This window comes from Achroia grisella, unplaced genomic scaffold, assembly GCF_030625045.1.
Source record: "Achroia grisella isolate CSIRO2021 unplaced genomic scaffold, CSIRO_AGI_Agris_v1 utg660, whole genome shotgun sequence".
NCBI lineage: Eukaryota > Metazoa > Arthropoda > Insecta > Lepidoptera > Pyralidae > Achroia > Achroia grisella.
The window spans coordinates 3,959,090-3,982,310 of NW_026712984.1; the positions used below are offsets into that span (position 1 = coordinate 3,959,090).

The window sequence follows — 23,221 nt, forward strand, 5'->3', positions numbered from 1 at the left end:
AGCGCCGTAGAAAAATGTTTTGTAACTGTGAATAGTTATAGTGTATTATTATATTGATATTAATTCTTAATGTGATCGAGTATATTGTGTAAGGTAATATAGTTTTATATTATTGTGTTGCATTAATGTATGAAATCCATACTTTAATATTTTTCACCGCGTGACATACCTACAAATAGGTATTTGTTTATTCTAGTAATTATCATTTATACATTGTAATTACCCAAGATCGGATATGTCCGTAATGTTCTCAGGGCAAAGTTAAATTAAATTGTTAATATAAGAAGGTTAATTTGTTATATATTTATATATTTTTTTCATAAATCAGCAGAATACGTTCACTGCACTGGGCTGCTCACTAACGTCTGCTTTTTATCGATACGTTGAATCACGGGGTTGCCAAGTATGATATATATATTTTTTTTTTTATTTTAATAGATACATCTCAAAATAAAGTATATAGATTATTTATAGATATAAAAGTATATATCCAAGTGTTTTACGTTCGACCTTGTAGCATTGTGTAATTAATTAAAAAAGAAAACGAAATGTCGTGCGTGCGTACTTACTGATTGGGTGTTCATTTCCTTCTGCCATATTGCGCTGCGCTTCAGTGTCAGTGTTGCCAACTGTAATATTTAATTATGATTGTATTATTGGATTGAATTTATCTTAATTAATTTATTAAGATTATTTTACTTATAATACTGTGACAATAGTTAATATTAGGAAATGAAATTATACTAATTAATAATATAAATATTTAATAAAATATTTATATTATTAATCAGTATTTGTATTATTAATAATTATTGCCTTGTAAGTAAAATATTACTTACAAATATTGATAGTACATCTACTACATTTTAAAAAGTTATTATGAGAAATTAGATAGAAGAATGATTCGAATGACAACATCGCAGCCGTAATATCATCGTTTTTATAAAAATAACAGGCATAAGAGTGATAGAGCCTTATATTTAAATATAAGGCTATAATTATCGTATATTTCTTCGCATATAATTATCTATGTAAATACTATATATAATACTATTATTATAATATTTTAGATAAAGGCAAGTGTGACAAATATAACTTGATCGTTATACTTAGGTAGGTATAGAATATTCTATTTCAAATAATATATACAATATTGTTTCTAGATCTATTAAAATAAAATATATATATGAAGAAACATGATAAATGGCAACATGGTGAAACAACCAATCGTTAAGAAACAGACGTAAGTGAGCACCCCAGTGCAGTAAACGTGTTTTGATGATTTCTGCTAGAAAATATGAAAATATACATTGAATTTATTTTTTATATTAGAAATTAAGTATTTCTAGAGTCACAAATAAATTTATCAACAGTATACTGGATGACATTGTTTATCGTCCAGCAAAAGTAGTAGCATAATAAGTATATTAAAGCGATTCTATTTAAGTATTGTCGACTATTGCTGCTTGCGCTGCGAGTTGATAATTATCTATTTATTGAATGGAAAGAAATAGGTGAGTTTTACTCAGGAATGGAACATTGTCATCATATTGATTATAATGTCAATAATAGGTTGTTTGTATCGCATTTATTTGTAATTATTCGATACTGCGTTATTCGGAATAACAATAAATTGTAACTGTTTCTTTGTAAACCGATTAGAACATAATGAACACTCAATGTTACCGGAAGCTAACTACAATACACCATTAAAAATCGCAATCAAATCGATTAAACGTATTTCTGTTGTTTAAAAAATATTCTTTGACAACGCCAATATAAGTGTATAAACATATTTCTTCACATATAATGTGTAATACATAATTTATTATCAGTATGATTTACAAAGGACGTATTTCCTATTTCTACCTCTTATTTCATTTTTCCCGAGTTAATTTTAATTTACAAGTATGGTTTAGAATCCTCTTGGCTGTATGTACCTCTATCATTTATGACAGATGTATGATGTATTTGTTTTTAGTATATGTTCACCAATACTCTAGAAGTATATATATATACAAAATCACGGTCATATCCAATAGTTTAATTATTTTTTTCCTGTAAAATATCTAAAACCCGTATTTTTTCATTGACTGTACAATGAAGAAGTAAAAGGTGGCAACACTTGCTGTAGCATACAAACTTGTTAAGTTGGGCTAAAAAGGACCTGTTTCCAGAGTCTTAAAACATATTAATAAAAAAAAGCATTACAAATAATATTATAGAAGGTCAATATGATTACGATGTATAGAATTTTATTTTAAAATTTCGGATACAGAATGTATCTGTACATTTTATTGAATTGACATTTTATTACTTCAATATAATACTCGTAATTAAGAATAAAAACTAGTTTGTATTAGATATTGTACTTCGGTATGTTACTAAACTAACGGTGTACATTATCTACACAAAAACAATAAATATCAAAAAACTTTGTAAAAGTAAATATGCTTATAAAATAAGAGTAATAATTACAGCATATCTTTGTAACTCTGTTTGAAGTTGACGGACTGTCATGGCGGTGCACCATTGATTTTTATTTATTTATTATGTTGTACGGCTCTGGGTTCGTCCTCTTTAGCCCAACCTTAACAAGTACTCTAAACTTGAAGTTTTACAATGCAAATTACAAAAATTAAAGTCAATGTCCAACATATTTCAATTAGACTGAAAGCAGTGTTGCCATACTAGCCAAATGTAATTTGTCATATATGGAAAATGTAAAAGTGACATGAAAAAAACGGATTATTTTAAAGATATTGAGAAGAAGCAGTGACTTCACACCAACGTCGCTGTAATTTTTTTGACGGATGACATATGGAATCATTTCAGCTGAGAACTATTGTTATTAATTCGCCACGATGTGTTAACCGACGTGACTTTACTTTCACCCTATTATTCTCTATTAGTACACCGCCAGCACAGGCGGATGCTCCATTCATATATTCATCCATACGACTTGGTGTTCTAGCGGTTTAACATACCGCCTTCTGATGGTCGCGGGTTCAATTCCTCGCACAGTACAAACATTTATATTCATGATTATGATTGTTTCTATTGCTCTGGGTGTTTCCTATATAGGTATATTAAGCATGTATTTACAAAAACTAACGTATTTAGGTATTTATAATATAGTTGACTAGTACCCATAACACAATAAGCTATTTATATAATAATAAGGGAATAGATGACGCTGTGTCAATTGTCTTGGGTTTTTTATAATGGATGACAATGTAATGGTGCATCCGCCTGCACTAACCTTTTGCGGGTGAGAATTATGATAAGATTAACACGAGGTCAGATTAGTGAGCCCATCGTGAAAAATTACCAAGAATTTATCACGATGGTTTCTTGTGAGAACCTGTGTATTATTGTCATTATACAATAATTATAAATGCCACTAGGTGTTAAGTCCGCCATATGTACTTTTTACTTTGGTATTACGTGCATTAAAGTTATATAATAATATCTAAAGAATTTATAAAAATCATATACTTTCTATTGTGAACTATATATAGATGGCCGACGGTGGTAAGATGGCCGAGTTGGAGAAATTCAAGAGACGCTTGGTCCGCACTGTGGCCAGGCTCCGACAACAGAATAAACCAGAGGAGGAATTGTGGGAACAACTTCAGAAGAACACCAAATGTGATTGCAAATGGATGTGGTCAGTATTGTCTCATATTTTATCTAGGACTAGCTCTGCCCGCGTTTTAAATTTATAACATACTAACTTTTACCCGCGGCTTCACTCGTATAACTACATTACTGGCTTCTAGATGGCGCTAAGTAGCAATATGTTGGATTTTTTACATATAAAAAATATTTTTTAACAAAAAGAATCTATCCTAATACATCCAAGAACATGTGTACAAAATTTCATGATGATCAGAGTCAGTAGTTTTTACGTGAAAGCATAACAAACATCCGTTCTTTCACATCTATACATATAAATAAAATTGGAGTGCCTGTTTCTAATATTGAAATAACCGTTTTTTACCACATACATTTGAATATAAATTACTATAATACTATTGTATAATGTAGTGTATGTACCGTATTACTAATACGGTACATACGCTAAAATAACATTTTTTACAATATTTGTCTGTCTGTCGGTCTGTTTGTTCCGGCTAATCTCTGAAATGGCTGGACCGATTTTGACGGGACTTTTTTTGGCAGGTAGCTGATATAATAAGGAGTATCTTAGACTACTCTTATTTTAGAAAAATAAAGTTAAATTCCCCGCGGACGAAGTCGCGGGAATAGCTAGTTTATAATATTAGTAAGGATATGTTATTCTGATGTATAATCTACTGTAACGAACCGGTGGACTGTATGGGTGTCTAAATGATGAAAATACATAGATTATAATAATAAAATATAATATCACAATGCAACTGCGAACTAGTAAACAATATAACAATAATAAGAAATATATCAAATAACACAGACATATCTAAAACAGTCTAAGAATATAATTTTAAAAATAATTATATCAAAGGAAATCAGGCGGTCAGGCGCCAACAGTTATATTACTGTAAGTTTCATCAAAATCCGCTCAGTAGTTTTAACGTGAAAGAGTAACAAACACCCATACATACTCATAAACTTTCGCGTTAATAATATTAGTAATACTAGCTGAGTTTGCGACTTCGTGCGTATGTACATTTGTTCTCTATCTATTATTATACATACGAGTATATCCCAATCTATTGTCGATGGTTATAATGAAATAACAACAATAAATATGACGACATATATTATTTAATTAATAATAGTGTAGATTTGAGAGATAAGTGTAGAATAGAGTGTAGATTATTTGCAAAAATAATTGCAAGCGGACCTTGTTTGCGGGGACCGCGTCCTCTAGGGTGTAGAGTTTCTCTACACCCTAGGGGACGCGGTGCACCCCTTCGGGACAGTGTTTCGAAGATTTTTCCGAAAAAAAGAGGTTGGTGAAGACCCAGTGTCTGTATGCCGTATAAGTTATTTCTCGATAAAGTCATCGTTATAACGTAGACGTATAAAAATAAACTACGGCCTATTCTCAGATCTACCAAATCTGTAGTAATCAATAATAAGCATGTATTTACAAAAACTAACGTATTTAGGTATTTATAATATAGAGTTGAAGTATATGTTTGTAATTCAAATTAACAGCTTTTCACTAAATACATATGAACGGATATACATAAAAATGTAATTTTATAATGTATCGTCTGTCTGTTTGTTTTTGCTAATCTCCGAAAGTGATGTACCGATTTTGACGGGACTTTCACTCGCAGACGGCTAATGTTATAAAATAAATATTCACTTCGGCTACTTTTATTTTAGAAATTTTATTTATCCTAATAAAAACAAAAATAAATAAAGGGATTTTATAAAATATAAATATTTATGCTCGGTGCACACGTATACTGCACCTCATGTGCTCCGTAACTTACGCGTGTTAGAAACATTTAGTGACGTCATCCGCGTCGAAATTAATTTTTTTACCACCCGTGGGTTGTATCTAGTATATAAATGGGAAAAAAAATTAAAGACACACCCATGTATCTTTCGATATTGTTGTGCTTGAAATCACTTTGATTTCCTTGTTATGTTGCTATGCTGCCCGCGTGGATTATACTTCTATGTTATTTTCCGTTAATGTAGCTATGTATTTAATTTTATTTGTATATATATATGTACCATACAATTTCATTATTAAAAAATGAGCAATACATAACAGTTTTATTTACCCTAAGGGCTCCTCGCTGAAAATCAGCGCTGTAGCTTTGGCTGCAGCAATATGCTGAACGGAGTCCTGTTTAGTAAATATTTGTTAGTATTACATTACATATATACACACTACAATATAGTAAAACAATCATTAAAAACCAATACACTAGTTTTTAATTATTCTTTACTATATTGCAATGTGTATACAATGTGTTCATTCATGTATACATTTTTGCTAATTAAATATATATTATTATTATTATTATTAACTTGGTATTAGTATGTAATATTATGATATCTGTGGTACTAGGTATATACTATAGTATATAATTCTGTTTTTTTTTGTTAGATTATTAAATATTTTTCTTTATTTGGTCAAGGTCACTATTTCACGCGGACGGAGTCGCGAAAAGCTATAAATTTCACACGAGTAAAACCCCGCGCACAGCTAGTGTTAAAATTAATATTCAAATCGGTATAAATAAGGAATGATAATAAAGATCAGGTATTAATAAAGACATTTTAAGTTTTTTTTTTTGCAGGAACCGGATGCGCACGTTGACTCTGAAGAGATTGAAGCGCTTACTTCTAGCGGTGGACAAGCAGGATAATATCACAGCTGTAGCGCGTATGACGCTGACGGATTGGATGATGTTCGATTTCATACTTGTGCACGAGGATATCGATCTTACTGGCACGGTAATAAGTCTAGTCTACTTCTTTTAAATATTTTTGTTTATAGCATAGGAGAGCAACGAGCTTGCGGCTCACACGATGGTAATTTATTACAAACTAGCTACTCGCTACGGCTTCACGCGGATGGATGTACATGTATAATATATATATATAAAACTTCCTCTTGAATCACTCTATCTATTAAAAAAACTGCTTCAAAATCCGTTGCGTAGTTTAAAAGATTAAAGCATACATAGGGACAGATAGCGACTTTATTTTATGCTATGTATATAATGATGCGTTGCTGGACTTTTAAGAAGGTATATTCCTTTTTTCTATGTAGTAGTAAACTTTGACACAAAATAAATAAAGAAACTATTACAGGATTTGAACTTGAAGTCGGAGCCGTTGTGTCTATTGGAGCTGTTCTCGCTGGTGCAGCGGTTCGGCGTGGAAGGTCGTTCTGGAAATGAGCTGGCTTGTGCCTGGACCGCTGCCACTGTACACTATAATAGTCAGTAAGTTAACACTCGGTACATTGTTTTAATGTCAGAGCAATGGCAAATATTCCTGCAGATTACATTTTTTTATGGATGATGATGGAATTGTGCACTGCGCTAACAGATTACGCTGGCGGGGCACCAGTGGAGAATGATGAGAGGTGTAGTCAGGTCAGGTCATGTACCAAACAGAAAGACACACTTACGTACAAATTTTATTGTATAAATACATACATAATATACATAGAAAACACTCAGACTTATACAGTTGTAGTAATGTCATACTCGTGAACGAGTGCTTGTTTAAAGCACTGAATTGCCCTGGTCACTACGACTGTTTTAATATCATTTGGTTACTAAACCAGTTGATTGTGTATTTAATATTTTGACAGTAATGAATTAGTAGGTAACGTGTAGGTATTACTAGTTATATTAGTTACCACTATTTAGTTATATAACTAGTTTTTGTTGTTTGTGTCACACATTTCAACTCATAAATGTAAAGTTACAATTATTTAAAAGAGCTACACGCAAGTTTCGTGCTCGTTCTTGTAATGAGACAGTTCTCTAAATGAAGGGTAGATTAAAATATATGTATGACTATTCAAAATTGCTTACATTTGAATAAAGAATTTTCTATTCAACTATTTATTTTTTTATTTATTTACTAGCTGTTCCCGCGACTTCGTTCGCGTTGAATTTAACTTTTGTTTTTATACTTTAAACGAATTTTTCTAAAATAAAAGGAGCCTAAGTTACTCCTTACTACATCAGCTACCTGCCAAAAAAAAGTCCCGTCAAAATCGGTCCAGCCATTTCAGAGATTAGCCGGAACAAACAGACAGACAAAAATTGTGAAAAATGTTATTTTGGTGTATGTACCGTATTTATATTCATATGGATGTAGCAAAATACGGTTATTTGAATATTACAAACAGACACTCCAATTTTATTTATATGTATAGATTTAATTCAGGTTACTAATTGCCCATATTATAAATACCTTACAGATTAATATACACATGAAGTATATAATTAATAGAAAAATAATATATAATAATAATAATATATATAAATTGTCTGTGTGTGTGTGGCACTGATGACGGCAATTTGCCACGGTAGCGCCTATACACCGCACCGTGGACAGCATGTCGGTGGGAGCTCGGGCCACAAATGTCTTGAAACTCGCGTTATGACTCGATTCCAGCTGCGTCGCCCTCAATGTCAAGGTACTCCTAGTCCGTATGAGGTCGACAGTCCAGCTCCTTTTATTTAATGAATACAAATTGCGGCAATCAGAAGTTAGATCACCGAAGTCCAAATAAAGATTATTTCTATTTTTAGAGGACGGCAATGCTCACCGATGCTGTTGCAGCGTCGTTGGTACCAGATGAAGAAGCTGACCCGTGAGACCTTCTACAAATTCTGGTTCACTTACCGTGGGAACCCTAAATATCTGGGGGATGCTCGGGCTCAACACGCGCCTAGCATACTGCAAAGTGCGATCGCGAAACGGTAAAACACATTCATTTTGCCACTAGTGTAGTGACCGTCCAAAAGCACACCATAATTAATGTAAATTACATTTTTTTACATCATTACATTAAGGTCCTCTTGTCAAAGACTTCAATGCGTGATTCTGTCTCAAATACATGGTAGTCTGTGATGTATTTTTATGCATTTTTATAAAAAACATTAGCATTCTGCACTCTTTCTCTAAATAAACTGGAATTGTGCGAAATTTCAATGCTTTTGCAGTTTTTTCTTCTCGTATTAATATTAGAGATTAATTAATGGAGTGTAATTTATGTCATTTGTCATTTAAAAATTATGTCATATCTAATGGTTGATAACGCATGTGACATTGTACAACTGGGGTTTGGAATAAACTTCGTATAAAAAGAAACATGAAATCTAGGATCCCTTCTCTAGTAATAAATAATAAATAGCCTAGTTTGTGAATAATGTATATTTCGAATTGGTGCAGTGGTTCTCTATCTATTTATAACATAAGTCTAGATTTCACAAGAAACAAAGTTACAATGCATATTTCTGTTTCAGTTACCCACACATAATTACCAAACCATTTATTCCATGGCCGGAACTAATAGAGAGACGGCTGGCAATATTACCAGAGGAATTTGTAAGTTTTTTTATGTAATTGAATGTGACGAATGATGAAAAACAAGCTCAAGGCTCGCCTGATGGTAAGCGGTAACTGTCGCTTATCTACTATTATTATAAACTCGAAAGTTTGTGAGTATGGATGGATGTTTGTTATTATGTCACGTAAAAAACGTACTGAACGGATTTTGATGAAACTTCAAATATATCAGAATAACATATTTAAAAAGGTTTTATGTAAATTGGGCGAAATATAGTCAGCTAGTATATATGTAAGTATTTGTCAGTTGTCTAGTACCCATAACACAAACTTTGCTCGTCTTAGGACTAGGTGCCGCTGAACAGAGATATTATTATTATTTATTTATTTTAATGATACTAAATACTAGGTCGAAGAAGAGATGGATGGACTGTGTGAAAGATGATGTGGCAAGAAAGGTAAATAACGAGATGACTGCGAACAGGGGTGAATGGAAGAGTAAAACATGTTACGTCGACCTCAAATAAATGAAGAAGGAAGAAGCAGATGATTATGAATATTGTCACTAGTTTCAGATAAAAGGTCTCCCTTTATAACTGAACCTGTATATTGTTGGTAGAAAGGAATAGATATATTAATATATATGTTAATTTCTGTATTGTAAATTCTCTTCTGTTTTTAGGAAGTGAAATTGAGATCGTTGAATGATCCCTCCGACCTTCCTAAACCTTGTGATGGTTAGTATTATATTATTGCATACTATTTGTGTCTTGTGGCAGTGTCGATGCGTAATAGAGCATATTAATTGTGAGTTTATCCTTTAAAAATAAACAAAAACCAATGTTTATTGAAAAATTCTATTTCTCACCGGGACTGGCATTTTTTTTATTGTTAACTAGCTGTCCTGGCAAACGTTGTTTGCCATATAAATGTAGGATCTAATATCGCTTTTTAAAAATAGGGGTTAGGGGTAGGGAGATGAAAATTTAGGGTTGTATGCATTTTTATGTCCTAAAAATTTTTTTAAATGTTATGAATCACTTATCACTTGGGGGTATGAAAAATAGATAGTAGCCGATTCTCAAACCTACTGAATATGCACATAAAATTTCATAAAAATCGGTCAAGCAGTTTCGGAGGAGTATGGTAACTAATAAGAAGATTACGTGAGGCTATGTCCAATTAACTAAGTCCGCTGTATGCAGTATCTCTTCGAGGACTAACGACTGAACTATACATAAATTGAAATTTAAATCATGCCCACAGATAGGTGGTATAGATATTAAATATATTTTATTAATTTGTCTTCCTGCATTTTTTTTTGTTATTGGTGTAGCAAACATGCTAACAGTCCACCTGATGGTAAGTGGTAACCGACGCCTATATACATGAACAGCACTGCAACATCATATTATTGACGTCACGGTCAATAATACGACTCATGCATTGCCATTCCAAATAACTAAGATGTCATGCCTTCATCTTCTAATTTCTTATTGTAAGCTACCAATAATTTCATTTTTAGTTTTGAAACATATTAAATAGTAACAAAATTGGAGCAAACTGTGACAAATAAAATTAGTAAACATAAAAAAAATGTTAAGCATTGTCGAAAATATCTCGAAAGTACACAAAAATCTATATGTTTCTCACAAATACACCCAGCGTGCCTGCTACACCCCACTACGGCAGTTTGAAATCGTTCCGCCGACCAATCATTATATTATTGCTTCTTATATTTTTTATTACCTCAATAGCGAATCATTTTTAATATATATGGCAGTTTTATTTAAAATTCAAGCAAAAGTTGTATATAACTGCCCAGTGGTAACACGAAAATAAAATTTTGATAAACATAGTTGAACTAAGTATTTGAATAAAACAATCTGTAATTATTATTTAAATGTGATTTTTTCCTCGTGTGTATTTCAGAAAACTCACCAGACGTCCTAATAGTGGAACCAGAAATAGAAGTAGTAGATCTCCGAGTAGATTCCGAATCAGAAACAGAATATGATGAAAGGGACATAGTTAATGAAGGGAACAAATTATTATCCACGGCTGACAAAGATGGCGATTCGCTCGACTCAAGCTCAGCAGTAACACAATCTGATATTCCTAAGTCATCAACTAGTCTAATTACCAACGTTAAAGTTGAACCAGAGGAAACAAATACAGATGATTTAGACGAATTATCAGATTGCGACGACTTAGCAACAACTATTATACCTTCAGACACAATTAGTAATAACATTGAAATTTCAAAAACATTCAGTGCACAGGAGCAAGCTATTAAATGTTCTACAGATTACCCAGCTCTTAATGATTCGGTAGAAAGCGCTTCTGATCCTACAGATGCACCAGAACCGATTGTAATGCCTTTAATAACTAACGTATTTGGAAATGTCCATATTGAAAATGATGCGTTGGTTGAAATAAGTAATGCATTAAAATTAAATTCTGATAAACTAAAAGATCCTACTGAAGTCCTGAAAAAGAGAGTAGAAACAAAAGTAACAAAGTCAGTAGAACAAGTAAAAATTGTAGACGACAATGAAGTAGAGGAAATAGATTTAGAAGGTGATATAATTAGTAATATTCATGTCAGTCAATCAATGAATACTCCTGTTACCAAAGATAATTTAACAGAGAGCAATGTAGACTTACAAAATATGCCGGCAAACATTACATTAATGGATGACGGTATAGAATTTGTAGATGATGGTATAGTCTTATTGGATTGTGAGGATACGGATGTTGAAACCAGTAAGTATATTGATATTATCCTTTACGAAATCGGTACTATCGTAGTCCCAATGAATCTTAATCTTAATAATATTAAAAACCCGAAGTTTGTGAGTATGGATGTTTGTTACTCTTTCACACAAAAACTACTGAACGGATTTTGATTTTAGGCTACAAATTACACGCGGGTGAAACCTCGGCTCGGCTAGTAATTCATATAACCAAATTTGACATTTGTTTTGTCTGTTGTATGTCATAAATGACAAAATGTGTGAAACTAATAGTAAAGCACTTAAAAATCTTTTTTATCCAGATTTTTAATAAATATTAATTTAATTTCCTTAAGTTTATATCCTACATAACAATCATCGTGTAATCGCTATAATCTTCTGATTTACCTATTCATGTTCGATCCTATTATCTCTATATTGAAGTTATAAATGTTTGTTATGCACTTGGAACTATAATTTTACTCAGATTGGATACTTGAAATTATAACTACTTACTTTATAAGAGATAAATGTAATATATATTAACGCCGAAACTGCCACTGTTCCTTGTCTTATATAACTAAATAAAAATGACCATTCCAATAAATTTGCACTATATTAGAATTAGATAAAATTTATTCTATTTTATATATAACCGAGTCTTTGTAGACATTAATTTTATTTAGTAAATTTAATATAAGCATCTCTTTATTCGTTTATAATTTTTTTATTTCAGTCCAAAAAATAACAAAGTCGGTTTACTATAGTCGCATATGGAATTCGAGACCAAAAACGTAAATAAATAGGTTACCATACTATACTATCGTAGTAAACTTCTGAACATATATTAAACGAGTAAAACAATACGAATATCGAAATTCATTAAAGAATTACTGATAATGTTCACAAATAAAAATCTATACATAGATATAAATAAAATTGGAGTGTCGGTTTGTAATGTTGATAAAATCGTTTTTTACATGTTTGCATGTGAATATAAAACGGTACAAACACCAAAACAACATTTTTTACAATTTTTGTCTGTCCGTCTGTTTGTTCCGGCTAATCTCTGAAATGACTGGACCGATTTTGACGGGACTTTTTTTGGCAGGTAGCTAATGTAATAAGGAGTAACTTAGGCTTACTTACTTTTATTTTATAAAAATAAAGTTAAATTCCACGCGGAGTATCAAATAAAATGAAATTATCTTTCTTCATATAGGTCTATTACAGACAAAACCGACGGTAGGTTTCGAACTGACTAGAATTGACAAGATACTCAGATCGTATTCTTTTCAAATAAGCTTGTACATATTTACAATAATACTGGAAAAAGAATAGGACAAAAGTATTGTTACTACTTATAAACATAAAGATAAATATTATATATTTCTAATGATGCTCTATGCTTACTTCTATTCCTATGTTAGTGTCCATGAATTGACACTAACATAAGGAGGAACAGGAACAGAAGTAAGCATAGGAATCTGGAGCAACTTAAAATAATATTAGTGGCATTTGTTTAATAGTTGAATGTCGAGTTAAAATATAAATAGTATGTGGAAATGTTGACTATACACTATCACTTGGCAATAACCGTTCATTATTTACATTTTCGGCCTTGATAATTAATTTCCAACTATACATAATATAAAATAAAATATAAATATTATAGAAAATATATATTTTAACTTTTCAGAACCTAATTTGGCAATTAAAACTGAAGATATAAAGACAGAATCCGACATTGAAGAAAATGAAGAAACACCAAAATTTGACTTAAAACTTTTAATGGAGCCCGTTGTGTATACAACCAAATTAGATGACATGAAATACTTTAAGACAAACGACTTTGCAAATGTTAAACATCTAATAAACATAAATGATATTATCGTCGAAAGTAAACCTGTTAGTATAAGATCAGTAGGTAATTCTGATAAACAAAAAGCTAACGTCGATAAACCCTCTTGTAATATTGAAGACAACTATATAAATGATGACTTACTTGATAATGCCTCTATAACTAGCGAATCGAGTGAATGTGAAAATGATAAAATACCTGAAAATATGAAACTGAGTATGTCTAGTGGTTTATTCCAAAAACCACGCACGCGTAACTATACTTTTATAAACCTGTGCAAAAATCCTGATTTTAATACTAGGTTGAAAAGATTAACTGTTGGGTTTTTAAGTTCTACTCGTAATAGACAACTATTAAAGGCCTGTAAGCCGCTGACAATAGATGTAAATAAAATTTTCGAATCTAAACTTGTAAATGAAACCATGTATTTAAAGTCACAGTCGTTACCAAATGTTGTTAAGACCGTAACTAGTGATGTGGTAGAGGAGTCTAGTACCTCAGGCGAGCAAACTACAACTGTTCTACCATCTGCAATGTCTGTCCAGAGCTTAATTGATAACACGAAAATGAATATGGCAGATTTATTGCCTGTAACCAAAGACATTAATGAACAACCTACTCAAGATATCAACAAAGATATACACGATTTATGTGAAAGAAAGAAAATAATTAATTTACCCGATATCGAAAATGTTCGTAGGATAAATCAAAAACTCCTTATTGCTGAAGTTACGCCGATTCAATCACGAATACAAAATGACAGAGGTGTAACTCCTCCAGTTCAAATTGTTCCACAAGATGGATCATCAAATATAAAGTTTCAAGAAAAGTCTAAATCAGATAAATCTATTTCTTTTGTTTCACAATCTGAGAATAAAGCTTCTAGTATGGAGATGTCTCACTCTTATGCGAGAAAAAATATTTCCAGTAACAAACTACAAAGAAAACCTAATGATTCAAAATCGGTTACCGAATGTACTTATAGGAAAGACACTAATTTTAATGTGAATAAAAAAGTAAAACAAATGGATAAAAATGTTGCACCCTGGATGCCAAGATTTGCAACATCAGTGAGTTGGTTAGGTAAAGAGGCCACAAAAGTAAAAGAAGGAGAGTCTCTTCTAACAGTAGACACACTTTATAAAATGCTTACATTAATATCTCCTGACAGACAAATACAAACAACAAAGAAAGCAACTAAAAAAGAAGTAAAAGCTTTAAACAAAGCTCTTAAGTTTCAAACGTTGGAGTTACAAAAGAACTTGGATGAGTTTGAAAGAATGTCAAATGGTTTATTGTCAGATTTACATGAAGAAAAAAACAATCTTGTTAAAAAAGATGGAGACAATGATTGTCAGACATCTGCTAGCAAATCGTCGAAACTGGAAAAAACTACAAATAGTGAATTGCCCATGAAAAAGAAACCCCTTAAAATTAATATTATTTCCGCTACGCCAGTCGTTAATTCTAATAAATATTGTTGTTGGGCTCGTGCTAAAATAAATGAAATCGACGAAAAATTAATGCCAAAACATAGGCATCCACTTAGTCTATGTACATGTTGTTGTAAAAAGGATTTAGATATTTTTAGTAAGACAGGCACGTTTAGTCCTTCGACTGACCCTGTCATTCTCGTTAAAGATGAGCATTCAGATATACAAAAAGCATGTAATACTATTGAAATAGGAGTGCAAGTAACACAAAAGTTATCTAGTGATACAAATATTAATAAAACTATTAATTTATATAAAACAAATGTTCAAAACATAATAAAACAGCATGTTGCAATTAAAACTGCGTCTACTGCTGAGAACTCGCATACAAACATCAAAAGTAGACAAAAAATTTCAGGTACGGAGGAATTAAATTTTATTACTATAGCGAATGGTTCCATAAATATTAATAGTAACAATAAAGAAGCAATATTGCCTGTAGTTCAAAATACTTGTAAAGATAATTCGGAGTCAATTACATTATTACCTAATATTATAGATGTTGATAACGACATAACAGATAACTCTGTAGACCAGGAATCGGTTGAAACAAAGTCTAATTATACTCCAATTAATGTATTATCAGGTCCAGATGAATTAATTTCTACTGTTACTACAACGAAAGCATGTATAAATATTAATACTAACAAAGAAACAATAGTGCCTATGGTTCAAAATGTGTATAAAGAAACTTCAGATCCAACATTATTACCTACTATTATAGATGTTGATAACGATATAACAAATAACTCTGTAGATCAGGAATCAGGTCAATCAGAGTCTAATTATGCTCCACATAATGTATCACGAGTTCTAATTAATACATCACAAGTTTCATTTAACATAACTTCTGATAACATTACTGAAGTTAACGCATCGGAAAGTCCGTGTCTTACTGTAACGAACTCTCCGAATAAATCAACTATATCTGGATATGAACAAAATAGTAATAGAATGTACAATAAACGCACACGAATGCCCTATACAAAACAAATAGTTGTGGATGGTACAGGAGGATTAAAACCTCATACGAAAAAGGTCTTATCCCTGAATAGTAAACATGTAGAGGCTCCAATTTATTTAGGAAAAAACAAAATATTGTTAACTGATGTAAATATGCATGATGCACCTACAAATATTAATAAAATAGCAACAAGCGAAAACAAACCATCAATCGCATACAACAGAGTTCAGACAGTTCTTCTAGCAGAGGGAGCGGAAATGACATATGTAGATATGCAACCTGTAGAACTATTGAATAAACAACGACCTTCCATGTGCCTTGACGTTGATAAAACCATTCCAACTAATGTAATTGATATAGCTAATCTGAAAATTTTAAACGATGTTGTAGCACCTGTTATCTCTTATACTCAGAATATTAACGAAATAGTTCCTGTGTCCAATGATGAAAATACTGGAGTTCAAATAAATAATAATGAATTGAAGGAACAAACTGTGGTTATAGAAGAAAAGAGTAATGCCATTGAAAGCGTAAATAGCATAAATTCTTGTGAATTATTAAAGACTACTGACAATGAAATATCAAACACTGAATCTAATATTATAAGTAGTAATAAAGAAATTGATACATCACTGGTATCAGATTTGTACTCAGAAAATACTAAAGAATTATCAACTGATAACTCATCAATTGCACAAGAAAATGAAGTTGATGTCTCAAATATAAAAGTAGTTAATAGTGAAAATTCTAAAGAAAACACGATGCATGAGGATAATAAAAAAAAAATAATAGAAAATGAAGCTGATAGTTTGGGAACAGAAACAATAGATCTAGCTTTGCCTAATTCAAACAAAATGTCAGAAGATCCAAAACCAGAAGAAGTAGAATATAATACAAGTATCCAAAGGAAAAGTATATTATCCGATCTTATGGAAATGTCCGGCATTTCTACAGAAGATGCTAAACCTATGCCTAATGATATCACACATGAGTCAGGTGAATTACTGCATAATGTAGATCCGTATGTATCTCATCCCTATGTGATGCATCATCAGTTATATCCAGTAAAATCATTCACCGAATTAAAGTACGCATGTGAAAAAAATGGTAAATTCTTTAAATGCGATCTAGATACAGGACTGATAACTACAATAAATGTATGTATTAAGAAAAACCCAAAAGAATCCGAATTACCACTACTAGCCCCAAAGAATAAAAAATCTGAGTCAGTAATAGATCTAACAGATGACAAAGACGATACGAGTGAAATACAGCCACAGGTAAAAATACCTTCAAATAAATTAGAAGTATGTAAACAGAAGTTTAAAAAAATCTCTACGGCTAATATTAGCGAAGGCATTAAAGTAATGTCTATGAAAACTAACGCAAAACCTATAAAACTGTTTAAAGTATCGTACCCTTCCATATTAAAAAAGAAAGTAGATGTTAATCTTCTTAATAAGAAAATATTGAACGTAAAGTCTTTAAATATAAAAAGGAAACGGAAACAGCATTTATTTGAATCAGAATCCACCAGTTTCCAAGAAATCATTTCTTCAGAAGGTAAACTTCAGGAAGAGGATTCCAGTAGTCATGATGATGACTCAGACGATGAACCACTTGCAAAAAAATTCAAAAGATTAAGACAGGAGAAGTCAATAAACGATAGCACGAGTGTTGACAATGAAGTAGTAAGCGTTTGTACTGAAAATATCTCTTCAGATTTTGTAAATGATATATCAAATGAAAGTGCAGAAAACAGGGTGGAACCACATTTTTCCACGCCACTTGCCATTATGTCTGACATAGATATGCCAGAAGAAGACTCTATTCTTGGTGTTTGAAAAATGGTATAAGTTTGAGTGCCGTTTATAGTTAATGATAATTAGGTATAATTTATTAATAATTCTTATTCCTGAGCACGATATAAAAAGGCATTGTGAGATAATTGTATATATATTGTAAATAGTAGATAAATAGAGAGTAATTTATGTGTGATTTAGATATGTATGTACATACATTTTAAATAATTGGACATGATTTTGTCGTTGCTGTGCCTAAATGAAAAATCTAATTATTGAAATCTAATGAAAATCGTTTTATATGTCACACATATTTAGAACATCACAAATGACGTCTACAAAGATATATCTCTGGAATGTTATAGTAACATTCTTTCAAGCTAGGTAAGATTTTTTCAACATGGTGTGTACATTAGCATTATTATATTATAAATTGAATTTATACAATTATTTACAAATTTTCAGAGACAAAATCTTTTTTTCTATTTTTCACTGAATTGTACTAGAACGTCTGACAAAGGAATACTTACCTATTTCGATCGGTCAACTTTAGTCATGCAGACTATGAATTTTTAACATTATTTTAATGTTATTTACACATACCTATACAGCTTATATAGACGGCCATATGAACACGGTTGACTCTATTGTAGAAAGATTTCTGAAACAGTTGTTATGTTATGCAGTTACCAATAACCCATAAGGATATATCATGTAGATAGGTACTAGTAGAAACACTATTACCCGGATTCGTTGTGTTGTTTACTCGAAGTGCCAATCGCAATCAAATCGAATAAAATGTAATTTTATTGTATTGAATAAATACCTGTTTCTTATTTTAATCACAGAAAGACAACCACATGAAAAACAATATAGTCATATCTTAAGTTTGCGTTTCTTTATACATTCAATTATCTTAATTTTCGAAGACTCGATAACAATTGGTCCGGTTAATTGTGTTTCATGGTACTTAATTTTGAATCACATAGTTCACTACCATGTTGTTAGAAATACAAGTTCGGATTATGTTACAAACTAAATGTGAATACGATTAAATCTATTTCCATGTTTTACACTGGTTTTGTAATTTATCACCTTATTTAAATCAAGTTAATAAAATGGAATTTGTCTATAATTTTAAGCATCGATTATTTCAGTGTTAAGTAATCTATCTTTCGACGACGGCTATTGGCTATTAACATCACGCTACGACCGATAGGAACTGGGGTGCATTCCCCCTCCAATTCAAACGGGGATTGAAATCACGACGGTCTGACCGGAGGACCGAACTCCTAGCGGTGCCCTCAGACTAAAGTCGTATCCGTCAGACGAGAGTTAGCCTTCAGCCGCCCCATAAGTCCTTCCACGGTTTTGGAGTGACATCTGCACTATCGACCGGTAAAGCTGTAAAGGCCAGCTCCAACAGCATTAGAGTAGTCCGAAAAAAAGGGGTGCATTAGTATTATGAGATATATTGTATATAAAATACATACTTCAATTACAATATGAGTATAAAATAAAAGTCACAGATAAACAATTATTTTTGTACTTATTTATGTTAACAATAACAATTATATGCATGCTATATTTATCTAATAGTAACATTAAACGCCGTTACAATCGCCGTTTCAATAGCTTTGTGTATTTGGTTGACTTCTGCTTGAGTCAGTGTTCGTTCCAAATGCCTATATACAATAGAGAAACATAGACTGTGTTTCTTCGTTTTTGGGTGGACAAATTTGTCTTTTAACTTCACCTGTAACAAATAAAATAAAGCTTATATTTTTGTTTAGGACCGGACCCCATTGCTAGCAATGTACCTCGGGTCAAACCCCACATGATCACTGTAAAGTTGTAAACTAGTCTGATTAATTTCTAGTAAATTCGCAATTATTGAACTAATTGATCTAACTTAATCCTCATGCTATCCTCCGTTATAGGAGTACCATTCCATATTCATCCAGAAAATATGGATGTAAATAGAAATAATAGCATATAGCGACCACCGGGTCGCATCGCTATACTCTCCCTAAATTAATGCATCAAGTTATATTCTTTGTATATATCTATACATATAAATAAAATTGGAGTGTCTGTTTGTAATATTGAAATAATAGTTTTTTACAAAATGAATATGAATATACATAAATACAGTATATACACCAAAATAACATTTTTTACTATTTCTGTCTGTCCGTCTGTTTGTACCGACTTTTATTGGCAGGTAGCTGATGTAATAAGGAGTAACTTGGGCTACTTTTATTTTAGAAAAATAAAGTAAAACTTTTTTATTAAATTCCACGCGGTCGAAGTAGCGGGTACAGCTAGTAGAGAATAATAAGTCACTAATGTTTAACAGATAAATGGAAATAGAAAAAAAACAACCTGTTCGATAATATCTCCACCAATATCACGTACCAAGTCATAGAAGTCATTACTCATAAATGTATCTATAGTAAAATTGTCAGGCAACCAGAAAGATATATCATTTACACATTGAGGAAATACTGAAACGGGCTTATATGTAATCTTGGCATTTAAATCTTTATTATGGAATTGAGATAGAAATCCAGAGTCTTCACTCCACATCAGTCTAATGTCTGGTATTTTGTATAAAGCCATTGCTAGTCTCTCCAGGCCCAATCCGAATGCGTATGCAATAGTATCATTAAGTCCAGAGTTTAATAAAATTTCATTACGTACAATACCACAACCCAAGACTTCTAACCAATCATTTTCATAATATATTTCAAGTTCCCATGATGGATGTGTGAAGGGAAAGTAAGCATCAACCCATCTATATTTTATATCTTTACCAAATAGTGCTTGAACTAAACCTATAAGGTGGTTTTTTAGTTGCACCTCCATAAGTTTTGTAGCCTCCAAAGTGTAACAGCTCTGTTTGGTGGGGTCAAGGATGGTGTTGGTAAATAAATGTGGCTTTTGTTTGTAGAATGTTGGTTCAAATATATCCAAGTCTGGATGGTTTGGGAATAACTCATCTCGGCGTTGAGATCTCACTGCATCTACCTGGAATTAAAAGAATATTTTTTAAATTGTATTAATTTATTTATTACTAGCTGACTCACACAACTTCATCTGCTTCACATGTATTATTATATAGTATCCTATTAAATTATAGCCTGTGTTATTCTGGTGTATATATATTACTCTCAAGTTTCATCAAAGTCCATTCAGTAGTTTTTGTGTGAAAGAGTAACAAACATCCATCCATACTCACAAACTTTCGCGTTTATAATATTATTAAGATGTATGGGTATAATTATGTGAATTAAAATTGGAAATTTATTGATAAACTGATGACCTCTAATTGAATGTGAGATGATATATATTTAATAACAATAATAACCCGGAACAAGTCTCAACAAAGGGCAGTGCTTGTACTATGGTTTTAAACAACTGGTAGAATATGTACCAGAGAAATGCAAACAATTATACTCAATAATATAAATTTGTGTATTGTCTGAGAATTGAATCTGTAACCATTGAAGGCAGTCTACTTGACAACTAGACCACAGGCTGTCTTATTAGTGTTCTAAATTTAAAATTCTTAAATATAAGTTCTAAAATCCTTAAATGCCAAATAAATATTTTATCACACTGCAAATATTATTGCAACATAAGTAGTATAAATTATTAATTCTATCCTATTCATGACAATTACAAACTTTTATATTTATTACAGTTTTTTTTATGTAATTGTACTTAATAGCAAACAGGCCACCTGATTGCGAAGCAATAACCATCACCTATATTCATTAAAAACTCTTTAAACATTACATTAATATGTGCCACCTGTAATACCACTTATTTATTTAGTTACAGAACTATCATTACAGGCCTAGGCCCAATACAATAGTGCATCTAATATATAACACATGTTCGGTAACATAAGTTTTTGTGAATTCACACAAACAAATCCAGGTTTTCTGCATTGTCCTTCTAGAATATTAAAGCATCATACCTTTTATCCTGTAATTACACTGCCTAATCAGCACCATAAGACCCAAACACAGGTTACAAAGCAAGCTGCTTGGCAGCTAAGATTGGTGAGACGGGTACATACACAGACTTTTACAGTCTACCTCTGATAAAGTAGCACAAAAATGAGAAACTAACTTGGTGGAAAACAGGAAAATGTGTAGAATCAATTTCATCTCTCCTATAAACATCACCGATCATCAAAAAGTTATTAAGTCCAGATCTCAGCAACTCACTCTGGTGTGCGGTCATGTGGGCACGGAACAACGTATCTTTATTTATGTAGTAACAGTCCGCTTTAGCTCTGCTAGGATGGTCGGCTGGTATAAGGAGATCGTCGAAGTTCTGCTTTGTGGTAACAATAGGTGACAAATTATCATACACACTAAACGTAGGGTTCCCTCGATGAGTGAAAGATTTGTAAAAATATTGCACTATCCGTTGACGCACCATTGATAACGGGTTATCTTTTCGCAAATGCAAGTTTTTACCTAAATATGACATAATTTTGGGCGTAACATTTGTATATTCGTCCGATATGAATTCTGTACCGTTTATTTTTACTGCTGTCACAGATTTCGCCGCGGTACTGTGGTTACATTTATTTAAAACCGGTGTTATTAATCGGTTTGTATTGAATAGTTTTAACATGGTTATATATTGGCGCTTCAGCAACATTTGTGTTGTGTGTATATCTTATTCTGCAAGATTATTTTATGACATATATCATTAAATATATATATATATATAGGTAATTCTTTTTATTGTTGACGGAATACAATTAATAAGAAACTTTAATTATTTTAATAAATAAATATTTATATAACATATCAGAGTCTGAATTTGACAGTACAATAATTGACATATCATGTCAGTTAATGTTGTTTTAAATTTCGTCCAATTCGGAAAGGGGAAGAGGCCCAAATTAGACTTTGGAATTGGAAAACGCATTTATTCGCCAACAAAATTATGTACATAATAAATTATACAATAGATTATGATATATCCTCATGAATGTGTACTAGGAGCTAAATATTCAAAGATGAACAAGAGAAGAAAAAAAATTAACATAACAAAATAAAAAAAACAAATAGAGAAATTGTTGACTCGAGGTAAGTACTCTGTGCTTTGTAATTTCATTCAATCATTCCAATCAAGGAACATAAGATCCTAATAATCCCTTTCAATCCCGCGCTCCATCTAGAATCTATTGAAGAACCCAAAAACTTACAATCCCATTTTTGAGTACGTTATATCAAATTTTTCAAGATTTGTAACTTCTGAAGAACAATTATTAGAAAATAAATAATATAAGAAAATATTACTGAAGACAATGGCTGTATGGGCTGAGTCCTTTT

The 23,221-nt window shown here is 31.7% G+C and overlaps 2 protein-coding genes across 2 annotated transcripts; one reads left to right on the forward strand and one right to left on the reverse strand.

The window, feature by feature from the left end:
• LOC131849838 (uncharacterized) lies at nt 1–19,295 on the forward strand. Its single transcript, XM_059199962.1, has 9 exons — nt 1–93; nt 3,522–3,670; nt 6,270–6,426; nt 6,787–6,920; nt 8,247–8,417; nt 8,964–9,045; nt 9,689–9,743; nt 10,939–11,772; nt 13,441–19,295. Exons 2-9 carry the CDS (start codon nt 3,522–3,524, stop codon nt 17,901–17,903), a joined length of 6,045 nt encoding a protein of 2,014 aa, XP_059055945.1. The 5' UTR covers nt 1–93; the 3' UTR covers nt 17,904–19,295.
• Nucleotides 19,296–19,382: 87 nt separating this feature from the next.
• Nucleotides 19,383–22,602, reverse strand: LOC131849835 (probable phenylalanine--tRNA ligase, mitochondrial). The gene is made up of 3 exons (XM_059199960.1): nt 22,002–22,602; nt 20,247–20,891; nt 19,383–19,617 (listed from the first exon to the last, which is right to left on the reverse strand). The coding sequence occupies exons 1-3, from the start codon at nt 22,539–22,541 to the stop codon at nt 19,450–19,452; spliced, it is 1,353 nt and encodes a 450-aa protein (XP_059055943.1). The 5' UTR covers nt 22,542–22,602; the 3' UTR covers nt 19,383–19,449.
• Nucleotides 22,603–23,221: the final 619 nt, after the last annotated feature.